General features: G+C 44.3%; 1 protein-coding gene across 4 annotated transcripts in view; it reads right to left on the bottom strand.

Annotated features, from left to right (window-relative positions):
- The window catches only part of ANKRD11 (ankyrin repeat domain 11), a 301,832-nt gene that overhangs the window by 40,836 nt on the left and 238,302 nt on the right, over positions 1-22,694 (bottom strand). For 2 of the 4 annotated variants that reach the window (XM_029074876.2, XM_001512676.6), the window contains one exon: positions 19,822-19,960. The exons of 1 other annotated variant lie outside the window; for it this stretch is intronic. In XM_029074876.2, the coding sequence (XP_028930709.1) occupies positions 19,822-19,960 (139 nt within the window). Of the gene's footprint in view, positions 1-19,821; positions 19,961-22,694 lie in introns of those variants that run through there. One more of the 4 variants, XM_007672654.3, reaches the window with a different exon arrangement.

Below are 22,694 nucleotides of genomic sequence, written 5' to 3'. Positions count from 1 at the left end.
AAGAGCATACTGAATCAGCAGCAGCAGGCCAAACAAAATGACATGCTGCGGCATGTATCCTTCACTTTTCATCACCATGTCTACATTCGCCATAATCAGGGGCAGAGCAACCTAGTCAAGGGTCCCAGACAAGGGAGAGAGAGCAAGAGGAGAGATGAGACAAGAGAGAAAGAACAGGCGAAAAGGGTGAAGGGGAAAGAGGTCAGAGAGAAAGAGAGAACTGAAAGAGGGAAAGGTACAGGGAGAGAGGAGTAGAATGTAAATGAGAAGGACTGGGAGAAGGGAAAAGAATAGGAAAAGCTAATATTTCAAATTTAATGGCAGAGGCCATTTTGAACAGGCCCTAGCCAACGGCCTCCAAATCCTGGAACTTCACATGGCCTAAGCATCCTATCCAATGCTAGAAGTTAAAAAAAAAAAAAGAAAGAAATTCTAACTGCAAACTACAGGTAGCCTCAGCTTGCCCCCTTCTCTGTCACCAGGAAGTCATCGGGCTTTGGGGGAGAAGGGAGTGGCTCAGTGAGGAGGGTGGGGTTCGGACGATTTGTGTGTTTGGCTAGTTAGACACTGAAAACAACAAAGGTCAGTCCAGGACCTCAGAGAAGGGTAAAATGGTAGGGCTGGGTCTGTGAACCAAAACAAACATCAGGGGAGGGAGTGAGGGTATTGCCAACATTCCTCTCCCCCGCTTCTCCCCTAACTCCCCACAACCTCAGCCTCTTCCCAACACCCGTTCCAGGATCTTCTCTTACAATCCAGGATCTTTTCTTCAGCAAGAACTGAATTCAGTCAGGTCTCAGTTTACTTCCAGCATTGGTCATGCCCGCATGACTCTGGGGCACACTTAGAAAAGGAGAACATTAACTCCAATAGAGGCGGGAGAATCCTCTGTGAAAAAAGCCCTCTGGAAAATCTGCAAGGACTTGTGAATAACATGTGAAGAAGGAAAATGGGTGGAAAGGGCAGAATCGCTCTTAAGTCTATGACCCATGAATCTTATTTTACTAAGTAAGAATGAGGAGCTACTTGGCAAGATTTCATAGCTATCCTGTAAATTAAGAAAAAAATTAAATATACAGATGACACTGCACCACCACTGCTGTTTTCACAACAAATTAAGTAGAGAAAGTTCTGATTTACCACAACGAGAGAATCACAGTTGGAAACACGGAAGATGAAGTTTGAGGTGGAAAAACCTACTTGCGAACTCTCAGAGGGAACTTCTCTAGTGACTGCTGGGCTCCACAGAGAAACCCCTGCTTTGGCTAGCAGCTGGCAGCCCAACAGGTTCTCCCTCTGAAACTTGAAATAACTGAAAACCAGGGAGAGGGGAGAAAGAGGTAGGGCAGGTTTCCCATAGAAAGTTCAGGTCAACCAGCTACTGCAATGACTATGAGTCTGCCTATGTGTGTGGGAAGGGAAAAGGAAGGAGGGAGGGAAAGGAATGACTGGGAAGGCAGCAAAAGGGAAAGGAAAGGCACTGCCATTTTAAAAACTGGCCACAGTGAAATGCACTTAAATTCAAAATTGAATTTCAAAGTAGAAAATTGGGACCAGAGAGAAATGTTTCACCTTATTTTACATAAACCTTAGAAAAATAACACACAAATACAAATGAGGCAGAAGCAAATGTGTATGACATTAACAATCTGACTTTTGATTCCACACAAGTAATGTGGCCTAGTGGAAAGAACACGGGCCTGGGAGTCAGAGGACCTGACTTCTGTGTTACCTTGGACAAGTCACTTAACTCCTTTGTGCCTCATGTGTAAAATAGGTATCCAGCACTTGTTACCCCTCCTAGTTCTGTCCTCCTGTGGGACAGAAACTGCATTCAACCTGATTAACTTATATCTAGTCTAGCACTTAGAATGGTGCTTGGCACCTAATAAGCATTTAACAAGTGAAATAATTATTACTATTATAACTGGGATTTCCCTTTATTGGATACTCCAGCTGATTCTGACTGCTACTCCAGTGAAGACACTTAGAAACTGTGGAAGTGTGAGGGCTATGGAAGAGGAGCGGACAGAGTACGACGTCTGGGTAGATTGGTAAGACAGCACAGCACAGGGATTCGACGTGCTCTAGGGCTCTGTGACCTGTTTCCCCTTCCTTTTTGATCACTTTCCTCCCCTCCTCTCAGAGGACTCGTAGTGCTTTTATAAGAAGCCATTCAAATGAGGTTGGGTTTGTAATGCATCCTGCCTGGCTATTTTTAAGGCCAACTGAGGCTATAGAGATTCAGTTTCTCTTAGTCATGGACTCTGGTTATTTTAATACATTTATTAATAACAATAATAATAATAATAATGGTTAAGCACTGAGTTTGTGCCAGGCACTGTACTATGCCCTGGGTAAATACAAGCAAATCAGATTGGACACAGTCCCTGTTCTTCTTGGGGCTCACAGTCTTAATCCCCATTTTACATATAAGGTTAACTGAAGCACAGAGAGGTTTAGTGACTTAACCAAGGTCACACAGCAGTCAAGTGGTCCTTCTGACTCCCAGGCCCGTGGCTCTACCCACTAGGCCATTACACTTCAAAAATGGTTAAGATAAGATAGGAACACACTTATGTTTACATAGAGACTTGTAAGAGTTAAAGCCAAATTCATCTATACCACACCACTTGAACTCACAACAACTCTGTGTAATGAGCAGAGGCAGTATTGTTACCATTTTACAAATGGACCAAAGGCGGTACAAAATGAACTAGGGACTCACTAAGTTGGGGGCCGGGTGGGAATTAGGATCCAAGTTTCCTGGGTCCAAATATCCCACGGATCCAACATCACTCGGTCCCTGTGAAATCTCCAAGTGAACTGACTCCATTAATAACTACCAGTATCTGGCTAGCCCACTTTTGATTACTTAAGGCACTATTCATTCATTGCCTATTCGCCTTTTAAAAACATGAGCCCAAAACCTCGATCCCATTTCATGTAGGGTCACGGGCTTTTGCCAAAGTGTGAAATGGAATGATTGCTGGAAATACGAACTCAAACCAAATGGAGAACTCTGACTTCTGCATGTTTAGAGGGGAAGGAAAAAATATTTTTCATTCATGATAATGGGTTCATTAAAAACAAAGACAACATGAGCAGATTTCTTGCATCATCACCAAAAGACCTATGCAATTACCCACTGGCAGTGTGGGGCTCTGAACTCACACCTAAGCTGGTCTCTAGACTGTAAACTCATTATGGGCTGGGAATGTGCCTGTGAATTCTTTTGAACTGTACTCTCCCAAGTGCTTAACCGAATGCTCTGTACATAGTAAGTGCTCAGTAAATACTACTGATTGACTGATGCCTTCTATACACACCACTCAATACACTGAGAAGCAGCCTAGCCTAGTGGATAGAACACAGGCCTGGGGGGTCAAAAGGCATCTGGGTTCTAATCCCGGCTCCAACACCTGTCTGCTATGTGGTCTTGGGCAAGTCACTTCACTTCTCTGTGCCTCTGTTACCTCAGCTGTAAAATGGGGATTACAATCGTGAGCCCCATGTGGGACATGGATTGTGTCCAACCTGGTTATCTTGTATCTACCCCATGGTTACTACAGTGCCTGGCATGTAGTGTTTAACAAATACCATTAAAAAACAAACAACAAGAACAATGACATGGAAGGCTTACTGTGTGTAAACTCTTAGGAGGGTACAATGCAAAAGAGGAGGTGTAAATGATCCCTACCCATAAGGAACTTATGGAAAAGAGGAGAGGGACTTTAAAATCAACTGTAGATGGACCTGAACATACCCATACACTACACTAATACAGAGTAACAACATTGGGCTGCTGGAAGTCTGTGCAAGGTTCTCCAGAGGCCTCCCTACACACATTTTAACAAACTGGCTCTCTTCTCAAGTCTTAATATTATGAATACAATAATAAAATGCCATTATTATTACTTTTATTGTTGTATTTGTTAGCACTTTCTACGTGCCAGGCACCGTACTACTTGCTGGCGTAGATATAAGATAATCACATCCCACATGGGGCTCTCAGACTAAGTAGGAAGGACAACAGGTATTGAATCCCCATTCTGCAGATGAGAGAACTGAGGCACAGAGAAGTTACGTGACTTGCCTAAGGTCACAGAGTAGATAAGTGACAGAGCCGGGAATAGAAAAACAGGTGCTCTGACTCCCAGGCTGGGCTCTGTCCACTCATTCATTCCATCATATTTATTGAGCGCTTGCTCTGAACAGAGCACTGTACTAAGTGCTTGGGAAAGTACAGTACAACAATAAACAGTGACATTCCCTGCCGACAATGACCTCACAGTCTGGAGCCAGGGAGACAGCCATCAATACAAATAAATAAAATTAGAGATATGTACATAAGTGCTTTGGGGCTTGGAGGGGGGAAGGGCAAAGGGAGCGAGTCAGGGCATCGGAGAAGGGAGTGGGAGATGAGGAAAAGCAGGGCTTTGTCTGGGAAGGCCTCTTGGAGGAGATGTGCCTTCAATAAAGCTTTGAAGAGAGGGAGAGTGGTTGTCTGTCGGATTAGAGGAGGGAAGGCGTTCCAGGCCAGAGGCAGGCACTCGGCCATGCTGCTTCTGAGAATAATCAAACCTGAAGCACAGGGCTGCCCAAACCCAGTGGAGCTGTGGGAGAAACTTGGGAGAGAAGGGACAGCAGGAAATCTTCAACAGAAGACCGAAATAGCTGCATATTTCAGGGCATTTCAACTTGAAACTTGACAGTCAGATTCACTGCTACTCTGACGAGCACAGAACCCCATTCCTTATGAACGCATCAGCTTCCTGCTACACGCGGGCATTTTAGTAGCTCCAACAAGATGCCACAAGCACACAGGGTGGTAACCCTGAGAAAAAAATGCCTTTACCCAATAGGGATCACATGACTTGAACTTTTCAGTCCTGAGTGGGAAACTCTAGTTTAACAGCTTCATAAAGTACAGGATTCTCTTAGGAGAGCCCCATTTGAGCAACCAAACCAAATATCCCTAAGGAGAAGTTAAAGAAGCCCAGGCAGCAAGAGGAAAGATATTGTGCCTGAGAGGAAGCAGTCCTTGTTTTCCTATGTTTTCCTATCCAGAGGTAATATCTGTCGAGTAACTGATTTGGATGATGTATGTTGTCTTAGGAGAGATACACATACATATTTAATTCTGAAGATCAGTGTGAATGAGGGAGCAAATGGTTTTCAGAGAGAAAAAGCCCCAGCAGAATCACAATACTGACACTTCCCAGTCACACACACTAGACCAAAGTGCAGAACTGCTGAAGTTTTTTTTGGTGACAGGGGTCACCAGAAGGGTGTGGGCGGGGAAGTATCACAATACCTTAAAAAAGGACAAAGTGGTTCGAAGGCCAGAAAAACAAGAGCCTGAAGAGAATGGAAAGTTACCCAGAAGGACAAGTAGAAGAGTTAAGAGATGCAATTCAGAGCACTCTTGTGTTAACTGGAAAAAGAAGAGCAGTAGAAAAATGAATAAAGCAAAAGGGATGAGAAAAAAACTCTTACTAATCAGGTCGGCCCTGACGAGGGCTGCAGAAGGAGAACTCTGTAACTGTAAGCATTAGTACTAAGAAACTTACGAAGAATAGGCAGACAGTTCTTTCCTTTCCTTCCTATGATTATTTTATCAAGCTAATGAAATAAACTCAGTTATTTATAAATTTGCTCCGAGTATAAGTGAAAACACTATCTTCCCTATGATCAACTGAAATTAAAATGGATAGATGAAGTACCTAACAAAACTGTTTGGGAGATCAATCAGAGAGAGACAGCTTACATAAATAGCAGAGTAAATGCAAAGCCCAACAGACAACAGAGAACAGAGAAGTGATTTTCAGGTTAATGGTTGAGAAACCAGGAAAGAAACAAAACAAACAACAAAAAAAACTTGAACAGGAGCAAAACAGACTGCAGTGTGTAATGTGAATATTCTATGGATTTCTCATAGAGTATTAGCCTGGGAGTCAGAAGGTTCTAATCCCGGCTCTGCCACTTGTCTACGTGACTTAACTTCTCTGGGCCTCAGCTCCCTTATCCGTAAAAAGTGGATTAAGACTGTGAGCCCTATGTGGGACAGGGACTATATCTAACCTTATTATCTTGTATCTCCCCAGTGCTTAATAATAATAATAATAATAATAATGATGGTATTTTTTAAGCGCTTACTACGTGCACAGCACTGTTCTAAGCACTGAGGGGATACAAGGTGATTAGGTTGTCCCACATGGGGCTCACAGTTTTAATCCCCATTTTACAGATGAGGCAAGTGAGGCACAGAGAAGTGAAGTGACTTGCCCAGAGTCACACAGCTGACAAGTGGCAGAGCCGGGATTAGAACCCATGATCTCTGACTCCCAAGCCCGGGCTCTTTCCACTGAGCCCCGCTGCTTCTTTACAGTGCCTGGGACACAGTAAATGCTTAACAAATACCATAATTATCATTATTATTACTAATAAGATCTTTTCTTCTGTATTTCTTGGCATTAAATGGATTACAGCAGACAATTCCCAATTATTTGTGTCATTTTCAAAGAAGGTGATGGGAGGATTGCAAGACATTATCCAACCTCAGCTTTCACAGACACCTTCATCTCCTGGTTCTCCTCCTATCTCTCTGTCCACTCATTCTCAATCTCTCTTGCGGGCTCCTCCTCTGCTTCCCACTCTCAAACTGTGGGTGTCCCTCAAGGTTCACCTCTGGGTCTCCTATTCTCCATCTCCACCCACTCCCTTGGAGAACTCATTCGCTCCCATGGCCCCTACCATGGATGATTCCCAAATGTACACCTCCACCCTTGATCTCTCTCCCTCTCAGCAGTCTTGCATTTCCTCCTGCCTTCAAGACACCTCTGCTTGGATGTCCTGCCAACATCTCAGATTTAACATGTCCAAAACAGAACTCCATATCTTCCCACACAAACCCTGTCCACCCCTGACTGTCCTATCACTGTAGAAAGCACCACCATCCTTCCTGTCTCACAAACCCGTAACTTTGGTGTTACCCTTGACTCATCCCACTCATTCGACCCATATACTCAATCTATCACTAAATCCTGTCGGTTCAACCTTCACAACATCGTTAAAATCCGCCCTTTGCTCTCCATCCAACCTGCTACCATATTAATCCTATCCTATCCTATCCGGATTACTCTATCAGGCTTCTTGCTAACCTCCCTGCCTTCCATCTCTACCCACTCCAGTCCATACTTCACTCTGCTGCCTGAAAAATTGTTGTTCAAAAACGTTCAGTCCACATCTCTGCGCTCCTCAAGAACCTCCAGTGGTTGCCCATCCACCTCTGTATCAAACAGAAACTCCTATCCACATCTGTATCAAAGAGAAACTCCTTCCCACTGACTTTAAAGCACCCAATCACCTTGCCCCCTCCTACCTCACCTCACTGCTCTCCTACTATACCCCAGCTTACACACTTCGCTACTCTAATTCTAACCTACTCACTGTACCTCAATCTTGTCTATTTTGCCGCTGACCTCAGGCCCATGTCCTGCCTCTGGCCTAGAATGCCCTCCCTCTCCATATCCAAATGACTATTACTTTCCTCACCTTCAAAGCCTTATTGAAGGCACATCTCCTCCAAGAAGCTTTCCCTAAGTCATCACTTCCTTTTCTTCCACTCCCTTATCACCCTGATTCGCTCCCTTTATTCATCTCCCCTCCCAGCCACACAGCATTTAGGCACATATCCATAATTTATTTATTTATATTAATGTATGTCTCCCACTCTAGACTGTAAGCTTGTTGAGGGCAGGGAATGTGTCTGTTATATTGTAGTCTCCCAAGGGCTGAGTACAGTCCTCTGTACCCAGTAAGTGCTCAATAAATAGGATTGACTGATTGGTGGGCTTACTGTCTTCAAGTTGGGGCAGCACAATTACGCCACCTAATCTCACAATTTACTACGCCCGATAAGCAAACTTTATTGGTGATTCCAACACGACTTGTTTTCATGTGTGATGACAGAGCCATACAGTTGGACTCTCGCTGCTGAAACCAGTTTAATGCAAAGGCAGAGACTGTGAGAGCTGATGCCTGAAAGCAGGGGGAGTCAGCCACTCCACAGCCTCGTGGTTGCTGCAGAGAGGACAGGAGAGACTGATAGGAAATGAAAATAGGCTGCCTGCAGTAACAGTTATCACCTTTCATTCAACAACAAAGAAGGTGACTGTTGTTATTTGTGGAAGCTGGGGAAACTCTGTGTGTGCCAGATGTGTAGTAAGTGCTTAACAAACACCATAATAATTATTATTATTATTAAGCCGATTTTATTTACTGAGGTACACTCACTTCTATTCGGCGGGGAAGGGGGTAGATCCTGTATTAAGGAAAGCTCAAGATAGAGTCTGGGCATCGGGTCGTCAGTGTAGATATGTGCACAACTCTTTCTATCGTCATTGCATCATGTTAGATGCCTGTTTGCCAGAAGAATGATCTCTATCCAAAATATATAGTTAACACACATGACACGGAAGAGCTGAGTGTATGTTATGTTGTTCTTATTTTTCTTATTTGTTTTGTATTCACTAATTGTTTAGTATGGTTTAGTGAAGCAGCGTGGCTCAGTGGAAAGAGCACGGGCTTTGGAGTCAGAGGTCATGGGTTCAAATCCCGGCTCGGCCACTTTTCAGCTGTGTGACTCTGGGCATGTCACTTAGCTTCTCAGTGCCTCAGTTACCTCATCTGTAAAATGGGGATTAAGACTGTGAGCCCCACGTGGGACAACCTGAATCCCCTGTGTCTACCCCGGCGCTTAGAACAGTGCTCAGCACATAGTAAGCGCTTAACAAATACCAACATTATTATTATTATGGTGCACTGTATCTAGTGGGTGCTTAACAAATACTGCTACTATTCAGTGGTATTTATTGAGCACTTACTGTGTGCAGAGAAGTGTACTAAGCGCTGGGAGAGTATAATAAACCAAGTGTGTAGACATGCCCCCTACCCACCTACTAGCTTTCAGTCTGGAGACGAGCTTACAGTCTAAATTTACCAACCGCTAATGACCTTGAGGGGCTTATGGCTTGCGACGAGCCAGTAAGGAGTCATTGGGAACCAGAGGCGGCCTAGGGTGACCCACCCAGGTGCTGGCCAATTGTTTTTATTCCAACCTCTTTGGGTTAATGACCTTTTTCTACTTTTATTGAAAAAATTGGCCAGCCTAGTAAATCCCTGTTTCGGGATACATGATGCATGACCCAAAATTTCCAGGTCTAAAGACACTGTTGGCAACACTTCAGTAGCACTGAAAGGGAAGCAAACCGGTTAATTAATTCACTTTCAGCTAGTTGCCAAGGAAGAACAACTTCTGAAATATTTTAGAACTAAGAGCGAACAAAAAGATCCATGCAGTCAATGCTTAGACATCTCTGAAACATGTAAATGATGTAACCAACATTTTACTAAGAAGTAGTTGGTACATATGAATCAATGTATCTATAAACCAACACTTTTCCTCTCATAAGAGCCTCTACTAAGTTTGGAAGCCTCTGGAAAAGTAATTTCCCTGAAGCAACCACTCCCCCGCACCAAGCCCGGTTTGAGGCGTTTTACAAAATATAGCAAATATAAAGCAAAAAATACACTTGATCATCCAAATCATTAAGACTTTCTATCCAAAGATTGTATCGTATAACGTGGTTGTGATAGAACACTGGGTGTTTCTGAAAAACAGTACTTTTAGAAATCATTTGTTTTTATCAAAATCCTCTCCAAAATCCTCTCCACTCCAAAACATCAGGATTCAACCTACTTTCAATTACTCAGGCTCACTGGGGAAAGGCTTTGCATGGATAGACCTAATCACTCTGGGCAAGTTAGGAAAATAAGGCAATCACTTTTCACAGTTATTACAATGTGAACTTAGATATATATTCTGGAAATCTTCCTCCCTCTCCTTCCTAATGGCCACCACGCTGCCCCATGCACTTGTCATATTCTGGACTGACCTCTGCATCAGCCTCTTTACTGATCTCCTGCCTCCAATACAGTCCACATTTACTTCTGCTGCCTGGTCCATTTTTCTACACTGTTGTTTGGTACATCTTTGCACATTTCAAACACCTCAAATGACTTTCTCACATGGTTCACAGTGGTATTTATTGAGCACTTACTGTACACGGGGCACTGTACTGAACATTTGGGAGAGTATGTCCAAGTAGACATGATAAGTAGACACGATTCCTGCCCACAAGGGGCTTACAGTCTCGCGGGAGAGACAGACCATCAGATACATTACAAGTGGGGGAAGCAACTCACGATAAAGATATTTATGTTGTGCTGTTGGGGCGGGGGGAGCAGAGGGCATGGGATGAGTTCAAGTACCCAACTGCTTATGGTTCTTTGCATCAAGTAGAAACTCCAGACCATTGGCTTTCAGGCACTCGACCAGCTCTCTCCTTCCCACTTATCCATTCTCTTCTACCAACAATGCACCAGCTTGCACTCTTCATCCTTCTCAAACTAACCTACTCACTGTGCAAAATTCTCATCTCTCTCACCATCAGCCTTTTGTTCACATTCCTGCCTCAGTGTACACTCCCTGGCTTTCTATCTGACAGTTCATAGCCCTCCTCTCCTTCAAACCCTTCTGAAATCATACATCTCCACAGAAGACCTTCCCAGGTTAATTTCTACTCTCCCCAGTTTTATATCCTCCCCACCCAACTCTCCCTTCAGCATTTTTGCCCCATCTAAGCCCTATTCACCTCTCAGAGTGTTGGGTGGTTAGTTCTCTTCCTCCAAATGAAAGGTTAACCTACTCAAAAGTAGATGTTTCCCTCGGGCAGAAAATAAAAAACACATTCCCTCACACCATACACCTCACCACAGAGGTAAATTACTCAGAATTTAAGAACAACAATAAAAACATTTCCTTCCCTCAAAACCCCAAACAAGTCCCCAGCAAAATGAAAAATCCCCACCCCAAACTCCCCCGCTGAGATGGTCTACAAAGAAGTGTTAGTCCTTGCACTGCTCAGCTCTCTGTGGTCCTAGTGCTGAGAGATGCACACAAGGCACTGACAAGGGGCCACCCTGAATCAACCACATCGGAATTTAACTGACTTAACTTCATCCCCTAAATCTTCCATATGGCTTACTGACTAACTCAGAAAGTAGCATTTGGGTTTAAGACAATCTAATAAATACAAATGGCTAAACCCTCCCAAGAAAATGCAAATGTTACATAATCAAAAGGACAACAGATTGCACAGGGCAAAACTGCACATTCCATTCCTCAGCCTTCAGTGCCCCAAGGGTCTTCCAATGGTAAAATGGAGAATTTGGGAAGGGCAGTGTGTGGGTTGGGTGTCTTCAGCTGAATATCTGGCTCAAAAGATTCATTTTCCAAGCTGTCACTTATGGGTGGACTTTAATCAATCAATCAATGGTATTTATTGAGGGCTGGGTACAGACCATTGTACTAAGCACGGAGAGTTTAATACAGTGGAGTTTAGACATGATCCCTGCCTTCTACCTATTAGACAGGATCTAGAAAGGGGTTTTACATACCGTTTAAAAAATCTGCATTCTACTGGGGTCAGGAGGTCCTAGGACTGTACTCCCTCAATTTCCTGTCTCTTATGGCAAGAGATCATAATTATCCCCACGTTCACCACTACCAGTCATGGGTGCCCATTTCATTTTGAGCCTCAGGGCAGGCTTCGGGGGTGGACCAGTAAAAGAGCAGGTTAACTGGAGCAGAAGAAGGAGAGGGACAAGGAAAGAAAGGAGTAGGGTCAGGAAAGAAAAGATGAGAGTGAAGTAGGAGGAGGTAGGAGGACTAGGAAATAAGGGAAAAGAAGAGGAGAAGGGAGAAAGAAAATGAGACTCTCTGGTGCTGCTCTTCCTTCTCTTTTCCCCCACTCCCCTTTTTTGAGTCCCCGTTGAGCACCGGGGCTGGGGGTCAGTGGTCCCTCCTGCCTCTGCCCACCAGGAAACCGGGGAGCAGCCGGGGTTGGGAGGGGGGCTGGCGCTCCGGAGTGGCTGTAGCCTGGGCACACCAAGAGGCTGGGAGGCCCGCTTAGCTGGCAGATTGGCTGGCTCCTGGCGTGACCACTGTCACCCCGGAAACAAGGTGGCACCGTGGCAGTGACCGCTGATCCCGGCTCTAAGTCACTGCTGGTGCAGCTTCAGGGCCCTGGACCCCAGGCGTCCCCGCCACACGTCTCCGCCACTGCCCGCTGCCTGGACGGCCCAGGAGAAGGTGCGGACGGCTGCCTCGATGGTTCCTCCTCACGAGGCTTCAAGAAACAAATGCTCGCACTCCAGCCCTGGTGACCACCTAAAAGGCAGTGGGAGCAATGTCCTCCTTCTCCTCCTCCTCTTTGGGGCCAAAAGGTGGTGCTGCCTTCTTGGCTCCATCTCTGTTGCAGCCAATGGCTTCACCACCATGGGGTCAGTCCCCCACCTCCCTCGCCCAGCCCCCACAGCCCCCATGCTGCCAGAATCCAGGCTACTGACATGATGAGCAACAAGACAAACAAACAGCACAGGGCTCTGCTCAAGGAAAAAACACATCTGTACGACTCTACAATAAGTTTAGAGATGAGTGAGATGGAGGCTTCACATTCTTTTTGGCTTTTCCTTTTCTAGCCCAATCAGATATTGAAGCAACATCTGCTTTTGAAAACCTAATTTTCTTCCAACACTCCCTCTCCCACCTAAGGTTTGTCAGGACTTGGGAAAAAGTCTTTCCCCGGGCTCTCTGAAGGGTGGGTCAGAGTATATTTGAAATGAGTTCTTAAGGAACAATCACTTTTTTTCCTTTTTGGTAGGAGGGAGGATGGGGACGGGGGAAGCTATTGGATTAGGAGGACATGAACCTGACAGGAGGCAGTTTAGGGAAAAGACGACTAAAGAAGGAGAGAGGCAGGAGAATCCCTTTATACGGCCTCTTCTCTTGTCCCATCAGTGTGACAGGGAAGCACAGCCAGAGAGAGCTTGGCTAAGATTCTCCCACCCATTTGTAGAAAGTGCGTGTGTCTGAAGACAGTGCCAACTTTCTTTCTGGTTGGAGGGGGAGGCTTTCTCTGGAGAGTTATGGCTTGGGATTCAGCTCAAGGAGCTTGCTTTGGGCTGGCTTGCTTTTCTTGGGACATGGGCCAGAGCTGCTGAAAGATGGGGTGCAGCCAGAACTACTGCCCTGCTGTGCCCAGGGCTCCAGTGTGGTCTAGTGGAGAGAGCACGGGCCTGGGGTCTAAACCCGGCTCTGCCGCTTATGTGCTGGGTGACCTTGGACAAGTCACTTCTCTGGGCCTCAGTTACCCCATCTGTAAAACGGGCATTAAGACTGTGAGCCCCAAGTGGGGCCAGGGACTGCATCCAACCTGACAACCTTCTGTTTACCCAGGGCTTAGAACAGTGCTTGGCACATGGTAAGCGCTTAACAAATACCACCATTAATTGGTCAGCTCTGTCCCGAACTTCCACCCCTGCCTTCTGGTGTTGTGGGGCAGATCCCCTGCGACGTAGACAGGGAACAGATGCAAGCTAGACTCCGCTTTGCCTTTCCTCCTTCCTCTCATTGCTTTCACAGTCATAGTCCTTGTCGCTGGGACTAGGCAGTGACGGTTGGCACCACTGTTTGCGGGATTAGGTTCTCCAAAACAGTGTAAATGATGGATGTGTACACAGAAAAGCAGTAACAGAAATGGAAGGGGGTGGGGGACGAGTTTCCACACCATTACCCCCTTTAATAATAAAATGTATGGAATGAATTTCGAGTAGGACTATTATTTTGAACTGTTACCGAGAGAAGGGGATGGAAAAGGAAGGTGGGGACACTAATTTTGAGCAGAATCGCCAGGCAGAAGGTCAAATTTCCTGCAGAACTAATGGTGTTTTGGACGATGTCGATTATGCAGGGGGAAATAGTTTGGTGATGGACCAAATCTATGTAGCGAGGCAAATGCTGCAAGGAATTAGTGAGAAACCGTCTGCAGTTTAAAAAATCACAGAGAAGCGAATCAATAGCTTGCACACTGTGAGTTAGTAGAGGGATGAGTGAAGAAAAACTGCAAAAGGAGTAAAAACCATGAATGAAAACTTGTGCTCCTGCCGAATCAGGCCAACTGGGGGGGTGGGGTCACTTTGGGAGGCTCTGTGTGGGACACTTGCTTTGAACCACCAGATATTCTCACGTGGTCTGAAGGGAATTTATATAATCCCTGGACACTGTCGACTGTTTACCAGGAGTGTCTCTCGTTCACCTGGTTGCCGTCCAGGCCGCCATGTAGGCGACCCAGGCATGGGTGAACTGGTTTTGATCAGACTCAGATAATCGACTATTCTGAAGCTTTCACAACAGATGTAATTTTTATGCATTATGTTGGCACGTTTCCCACAGCACTGACTAGGCGTTTCCGAAGGCTCCTCCTCTCCTTGGGCAGGGATGATTCGAAGTGTTAGCTCTGCCAAAAATTGGATTATGGAGCTCCAAAACCGAGGCTTCCTTAAGAGCGAGCTCGGAGAGAACGGCGTCTCTCCGAGGAGATGGGAGGCAAAGAGGTGAAGGTGGTCTGGTGAAGTTTAATTAGCCCCTTTTCAGGGATATGCTTTGGCTAATTTTTTCAAAAAGCAAAAATGGGGCAGGAGAACTCACTCTGTTTAATTTCCAAAACTCCCGCTTCTGGAAACTGTGTGCCCCACTGACCCTGGATTAAGATTAGATGAGTTAGGATATAAAATTCTCTGCCTCAAAAAAACCCAGAGGTGGGCTTGGCCCACACTTCAAATGGATCAGAATGCTTAGCGAGCAAAACGCAGAGAGATTCATTAAAAAAGAACGAGGGGGGTGGCAGCTTCCAAAACAGGGCCCCCGTGCTCCAAACAAAAAGGGCGGACAGAGCCCTCCTCCCACTCACAAATCCTGAGAGGAAGACTTGGGGAAGGACTGCACAGAGGACTAATATGAGCTCACTTCCATCTCAATTACACCGTTTGCAAAGAAATCTAAACTGAAATGAGAAAATTATAGCTGACACTGCAAAAGGACCCCACTCAATCTGCGTTGAAGTGGCAGATTGGCACACTGCTATGGTAAAGTTCCTACCTAATACACAAGTGGAGTTAAAGAGTGCCACGCCAAAGAACAAAACAAGGCAAAAATTTTTTAAAAAAACCCCAACCCCAGCCTTCAGTCCTGCCCCACGCAAGCACCACCAGAAGCATCTTGCAAGAGAACAGAATTTGGGTGATTCAACTGAGCAGATGTATAAAGATGCTGCATCTTCAAATGAGCATTACCACTTTAAGATGATCAAAATTGGGATAAGGAAAAAATTTACATGATATTTGCATAGCCTTCTATAAATTATGCATCCGTCTGTACTCATGTAGTTAGATGTTACCAAAGAGTCTTGTTGACTTTAAAGTTGTCATTGTCGGATTTCTTTTTCCTATTTTCCTCCCACCCTGCCACTGTCATTCACACCTTTGTTCAAACACCTGAGGAGATGGGAAATAGTCAGACCTATTAAAAGAGACCTGCAAATGGAAACAAAGAATGGGAGCTCATGTTTCCTGCATATGATCTTTGGGCCTGAATCTGCAGTAGAACAACATTAAATGTCACCCCGATGCAGACGGGGATTGTGTTCTGCAGGCAAAAGAAACAGTTTGGAGTCATATATCCTGAAACTTCCACTATATATCTCTATCTGCCTCAGAGCCTGCTCTAGGAACCCCGATGATAACACATCTGTCTGACAGATGGTTTTTCAGAATTTTTATGCCCTCAGAAATTCTCCCACACTCTTCCAACAACCCGGGGGAATCTCAGGGTAGGTAGGTGGCAGGGGCGAAGAGGAGTGCTGGGATTTAAATGTCTCCAGCCATCACTTGTCAATCAGATCACTCTTGGGCCAATCAGTAGTTACATGATCAACCCACACCAAAATTACCAACCCCAACCTATCATTTTGCAGCCCTACCATATTGAATTAAGATGCAGGACACTAGCCACTCCTTCCTTATTTTAGCTGGCTAATGAATGAATCAGATGGCTAGCTGCACCGAGACATAAAATTCTCAATTTTTTTCAATGTATCATTATGCCTGCCCTGGGCAGGCGTGGTCAAAGAGAGATTGCTTTGGTACACTAAATACTACCCTGTTGTCCTGACAGATTTGATGCAGTGTTCCAAATTGGCAAATTTATTCCTTCCAAGGAAAAGGTGATACCTGTTTCCCCACAATTACTTCTTTTGTAGGAGGAGAAGGAGAAAGAGGAAGAGGAGGAATATTTACTGGGAGCCTACAAGGTGCAGTGCCCTGAATGAAGTCCAAAAAAAGTAAAGTGAAACATTCCCTGCTCAGAAGGAGAGATTCTGACACAAAGACACATATAAAAATATTTTGATAAAGAGAAGGATGATGTTGATTGGGAAAGTCTCTTTAAATCTTTTACAGGCCCACTGCAATCAGCAAGCTCCAACTTCTCTGGGTTCCAGAGCTGCCCAGAGTACTCCAGGCTGAACATGAGGCTACGGCTCTCAGTCCCACTGACCCTTTTATTCATTCAATAGTACTTATTGAGCGCTTACTACGTGCACAGCAGTGTACTAAGTGCTTGGAATGTACAAGGCGGCAACAGATAGAGACAATCCCTGCCCAACAACGGGTTCACAGTCTAATCGGGGGAGACAGACGGCAGAGCAAAACAGAACAAAACAAAAACAAGACAACATTATCACGATAAATAGAATCAAGGGGATGTACACCTCATTAACAAAATAAATAGGGTAATAAATAATATATACAAATGAGCACAGTGCTGAGGGGAGGGAAAGAGGGAGGGGGAGGAGCAGAGGGTGGGGTGGGGAGGGAAGGGGAAACCTTCCACTCCACCCCTCATCACCTCACACCCTCCCACTTTAGGGCTTTCTGTAGGTGGCAGAAAGTGGGCAACTGCTCCTTCCAAAGCTAGATTAGATGACCGCTGTACTTTCCTGCTCCCTTTGAGAAAACCATCCTTAAATGAACTAGAAATTCCATCTATAGTGTTACATCAATTTCATTACGATGTTTTCCAACAGAGGACATGCAAATAAGTCATGTGACATCTCTCTGCCTCAGTTAACTCACCTATAAAAAGGGGATTAAGACTGTGAGTCACCACTGGACAAGGACTGCGTCCAAACATGTGTCTACTCCGGCGCTTAGTTCAGCAACTGGCATACAGTAAGAGCTTAACAATACCATTAAAAAAAATAGAGAGGCAGTTTCTAGTTCAGTTTAAGGTTGTTTTGCTCAGTGGTAGAAGCAAAATACAGATGTCAATGCAATGACATGCTAATAACTTTATTATGATGTTTCCAACTGGTGAATAAATAGCTCATCATTGCACAGAAGAAATGATGATCACATTATAGGCTATTATTCATCAAAATCTTGACCAATCCTATACCTACGAAAAATTGGACAAGCACAAATATTAAGTAGCCAGATGTTATACCATTAATCACAACTTATTAGTACTAATAAAAGCATCTTGGAATTGAAACTCCATCAAGAACATCATCCTTACTGGTACACTTACAGGTATACTGAAACAATTTATGGCCTTGCAAACATTTTCACCTCCCTGCAAAATTCACACTGACACCCAGCTCCGCTGAAGGCACACGCGTGCGCGCGCGCACACACACACACACTTCTCACATGTCACTCTGTCACCCAACACTTTTCTGGCCTCCTTCACCTATCATTTACTCCCCAGAAAGCCAGGGACAGAGAATACAAATTTAGTCTACAAAAGAAAATGAAAATGAAGAATAAAAATAGAAAGGCAGAGCTGAGTTTACTAAATTACTTTCAGGGTGGCTGCTTTACTTCCTTTAGGTCTCATCTGATTTTCTTTAGGCATCGAACCCAAGCCGAGTTAGAACAACCTCAGGTAAACAGGGGTGGTCATTCTGACTTTGCAGGGCGAGAAACAAGGTATGAGATCAAGAGAATCGAGAACTGGGCCAGTGTTTCTAGCAATTAGAAATAACTGCTTTCTCTTAAGAGACACAGGAGACACGCAATGCTGTCTGATGGGATATCCTCACTAAAGACAATAAATGCACACTCTCCAATTAAGTAATCCCTTCGTTCCTGGTGTGCAGATCTGGCAAAGGTTTTGCAAAAGCAAATCCGACCCAGATTTAGCAGTTACTTTATTTTCTTTTTCCACTCCATCTCTAAATATTCTTCTACGCCGCTTTAAATATTTATAACTTTTCACCCAAAATCAGTTTTTCTTCCCTACTTGAAACCCTCCTCACGTTCGCTCCTGCAAAGCCTCTCCTACTCCAGGACATAATCTCCTGAACATGATCAGCCGACTAGATGATGCAGTTGGATATTTATAGGCGCTTTCTCTGTGCGATTTCCAGTGAATATATTCCTCAACATTCTTCCTTCTTTATCTCTTGTCTTAGTACCCCTTAATTCATATTTATGAAATATCTACAAAAACTAGGAAAACCGAACATGTAAAAGACACTATCCTAGCTTTGGAGAATGAATATTCTGGGAGTCTAGATGAACAAGCATACTTTCACTCAGGGTAATAAAATAGGGGATTCGTACACATGCTTAAATCATGAGATTTGATGGTGTGCTCTTTGTGGGCAGGGATGGTGTCTCCTGCATCTGCTGTACCCTCCCAAGTGTTTAGTACAGTGCTTTGCACACAGAAGGAGTTCAATAAATATACTGAATGCCACAGATCCCTTTGGTCTCCTGCCGTGGAAATTCTCCAGCCATTTGGGCAGGAACACTGTAACGCCACCTCACAGCTTGGATGCTTTCTGGATGCCACACAGTTTTGTCACCCTCACTTCCAACTCGGGGCTTGGAGGCAAAAGCATTTTTTGCCTTCTCTCAATCATATTTATTGAGCTCTAGGTGTGTGCAAAGCATTGCACTAAAGGCTTGGGAGAGTACAGTACGATAGAGTTGGTAAACGCCACCCCTGCCCACAGGGAGCTAACAATCTAGAGGGGGAAAGAGACAATAAAATAAATTACAGATCCTGACCTAAGTGCTGTGGGACTGAGGGGTGATAAAGGGGACCAAACCAAGGGCCAGCGCAATGCAGAAAGGAGAGAGAGGAAAAACATGAAAATAAATATTTTCCTACCACCTTTGAATTTTTATTAATTTCTGTTTTGTATAGTGCTTTTTTACATTCCAGGATCTTCTCTTTAAAGGTGCACGCCTTTAAATATTAACTACTCTTAGGAGCAGGTTGGAACTCCAAAAAAACACATTAAGTTTAGGATTAGCGAACAGATTCTATTACCACTTCAGGTGGGTCGCTGTCATTGAGGGACGAAATTCACGGGTGTGCAACTGAAAATACAGTTTAGGATGGGAGAATACTCTTCCCATCTCTCATCGAAGCAGAGGAGGAGTCTTAGTGGAATTATCATTTCAAAAGACTTTTTTGTGGAGGGGTGTCCCAGGTACAAAAGAGGCTGAGAAAGGTACAGAGAGGAAGGAGGTGAAAGGAATAAAAGACGCTACAAGACTGAACCAGAAACAACGATCCCTAAAACAGCCAAAAGAATGAACGACTCACTGTAAAGTTACTATATATGAATTAAACCTAGCACTAAGACAACAGTGGTACTAATCCTCGTCCTCGGTCTCTGGCCTACAATGAAACATAATGAAAGGCTGCCTTGTTCAGGTTTAAACCATTCAGGAGACACCGTGTGATTCATGGAAAGCAATTTATGGTAGATTAAGAGGTGCCATACATATTGATCATTCATATTTAAATAATGTGGATTGGGCTTTATTTTTTTTTCTTTTTACCTGTATCCGAGTCTTTTTGATCTCCATTTGTTCCAACAGTGAAAGGCAACTTCCGCTTGGTAGCTCTCTCTTTCACCTCTTTCCCTCCATCACTTCGGTCCAACTTTGGAGTCTTGGTTAGAGAAACTTTATCTTTATCCTAGAAAGGAAATACATTTTATAATCACTTCCGAATGTCCATGTACTCCTCCCACAGGGTAAATGTTGAACTCCAAAGCCTGTTGCTTCTTCTGGGATTTAGTAAGCCAACTCTGCATGTGGACAAAACCTAATATATGTAACTGCAGCTCTCTAGAGAATTCCTTTTCTGTATTTTTAATAACAATAATAATTATAATTATGGTACTTGTTTAATTGGAGGTATAATAATAATAATTTGTGGTTTTGTTAAGGGCTTACTAGGTGACAAGCACCATACTAAGCGCTGAGGGAGACACAAGGTAATCAAGTTCCACATGGGGCTCACAGACTAAGTAGAAGGGAGAATAGATACTGAATCCCCACTTTGCAGATGAGGGAACAGAACCACAGAGACGTTTAGGTGACCTGCCCAAGATCACACAGCAGATAAGTAGTGGAGTCGGGATTAGAACGCAGTGCCTCTGACTCCCAGGCCTGTGTTCTAAAACTTCTTCACTAAAACAGACTGAATGGTTTCTATGGGCTTTAACAGCAGAGGTCTTACGGGGACACTTGATATGCTATATTAGGAATGAGGAGGGGGAGATAAAGATGGTTGGGAAGGAGCAAGAAAACGAAAGGAAGGAACTGTAAAAGGGTGGGTGGGGGGTGGCAGCATCACGACTTTGTGAGAATTTTCTATTCAGAACTTTTGAAGCCAGCAAATCTGAGCTCTTCTAACAGCAAGATTAAAATGGTAAGTGGCAGTTATCATTCGGCTTTTATCATCATTTTCTTGCCATAGGTTTGGGTGGGCTCTGGTGGACTGCGGCACAATGCTCCATCCGATGCCATCACGTGCGTTAGTGGGGGGGAGCACGCAGGGAAGGAGTGGCAGATGCTTTCTTGGCTCAGGGCAGCCAAATATCTGAAGGCAGTCCTGGGGGAGGAGGGAAAGTCTCTAGTCCATCACAATTCCAAGCTTCACAGACCTTTTCCGAGTAGGGGTTCTACTTCTTAGTCCAGTTAACGACTGCTAATAGCAATATGCAGGTTGCTTTGGAAATGAAATTAGCTTCAAGCCTTCCTTCACCTACAAAATGACAATCCATTCTACTCTACGCAACTTATACTGGATTGAGGAAAATGTCACCATTCTAATGTCACCAACCAGGTGCCTCCATATTTATTAGCTGAGTGCAACATTACATACCACTTTTGTTTTCCAGATGCCTTATGTGAAAAGAGAAGCACGACAGGAGAGAGCCCAAAGAAGAGCCTTAAAAATGAGGAAAGGGCTTACGAGGACAAAGAATGGAGGTTGTTTCCTAGAGAAGATGTCTCTGGGGTGACTCCCCTCTTCGAAAATAGAAGGGATGTTCAAAGAGGAGGATGCTGAACTTAAAGTCTACTGAGGATTAAACAAAATGAAATGGGTTTGAAATAAAAACAGGAGAGATTTTGGTTGAAAGACCAAATCCAGGAAAAGGCTCCAAAAGGAGGCTGCTGAGCCTCTATTCCCTGGGGGTCATGAAGAAATGAAGAGTCACCTATTTGTTCTCGATGGCTTGTTTACTCAGCTTCCTGAAGTAGGGGGCTCAAAAGAGAAGTAGGCTGTGGGTGCAGAAAGCACTGGTAGGTTGAAATGGTGAATGGATGAGATGTCCAGAGGAAGATATTAAAGGGAAAAAATAGGAATATTAGACGATAGAGCCTAACCGTGTGGTTGGATGTAAAAGAGACCAAGTGAACAAACTTCGGTGCCAATGTCAGAGGCTGAATTTTATGTTAGGGCTTTTGATTGACCCAATATGAAATACCTCATGTTCTTTCTCTCCCTGGAGGTCCCTTCCAGCTCTACCATCCTAAAATTCTATGATTCAGACACAGTCATTTGACTTCAAGGTCTTGAAATGACATTCTATACCATCGGAAAATTTAGAGGGGAAAGAAATAAAAGAAGCTGCAGGGTTAAATTAGTAACTCCTTTGTCAGTTGACCCTGAAGATGAAGGCAAACTCCAACTAAGAACAAGAAATTAGTCACGATCTAAAATGCAAGCAAGAACCAGGTTACCAAAATAAATCATTAATCACCCCACCCTCAAAGAGCACACATGCTACACATCACAAAAATGCAGTAAAATTAAATTTAACTGAACATATCCTATCATCATCAATGAACATGTACTAAGAACTGACAGCATGTCTGAAATTATGCAGCTCTGGTTTGATGCAGTTCCTGTTCCCAAGAAGCTTAGTGGAGAGAAAATGACTGACATACAATATACAGCGTTTGACCCCCCTTAATAATTACCAAAACAACAAACGTGCAACGACATCAATGCTGCATTCAGAGTGCACCAGATTTAGTGTAAAGGAATGATGTGGAATGGATGTTGCACCGGGGTGAATCAAGGAAGCCTTTGTAAAATATGCCAACTATTGACAGATAGAAAGTGACTGGATGAAGAGACCTGGATAGTAAGGGATCCACGCACGAGGGAGCCCAGATGGATATGGAAGTAGGCAGATGGATAGCCAGTGACAGATGGGAGAAGATCCAGTTGGAAAGGTGGAAAGGCAGACAGGTTGGTGACGTCATGGGAGGAGATCCAAGCCTGCAGATGGGTTGGGAGGACAGCCAGATGAATGGAAGGTGTTCTCTAGATGTGCCACCAGTAGAACAAACTGTAAGAGGTGGGGGGTGTAGGAGAGAAGAGGGCTTTCAAACTCTGCATGGGTATTATTAAG

Source organism: Ornithorhynchus anatinus, chromosome 11, assembly GCF_004115215.2.
Source record: "Ornithorhynchus anatinus isolate Pmale09 chromosome 11, mOrnAna1.pri.v4, whole genome shotgun sequence".
Lineage (NCBI taxonomy): Eukaryota > Metazoa > Chordata > Mammalia > Monotremata > Ornithorhynchidae > Ornithorhynchus > Ornithorhynchus anatinus.
Note: the sequence above shows the minus strand (reverse complement) of the source record. Positions and strands in the feature narration are given on the sequence as shown.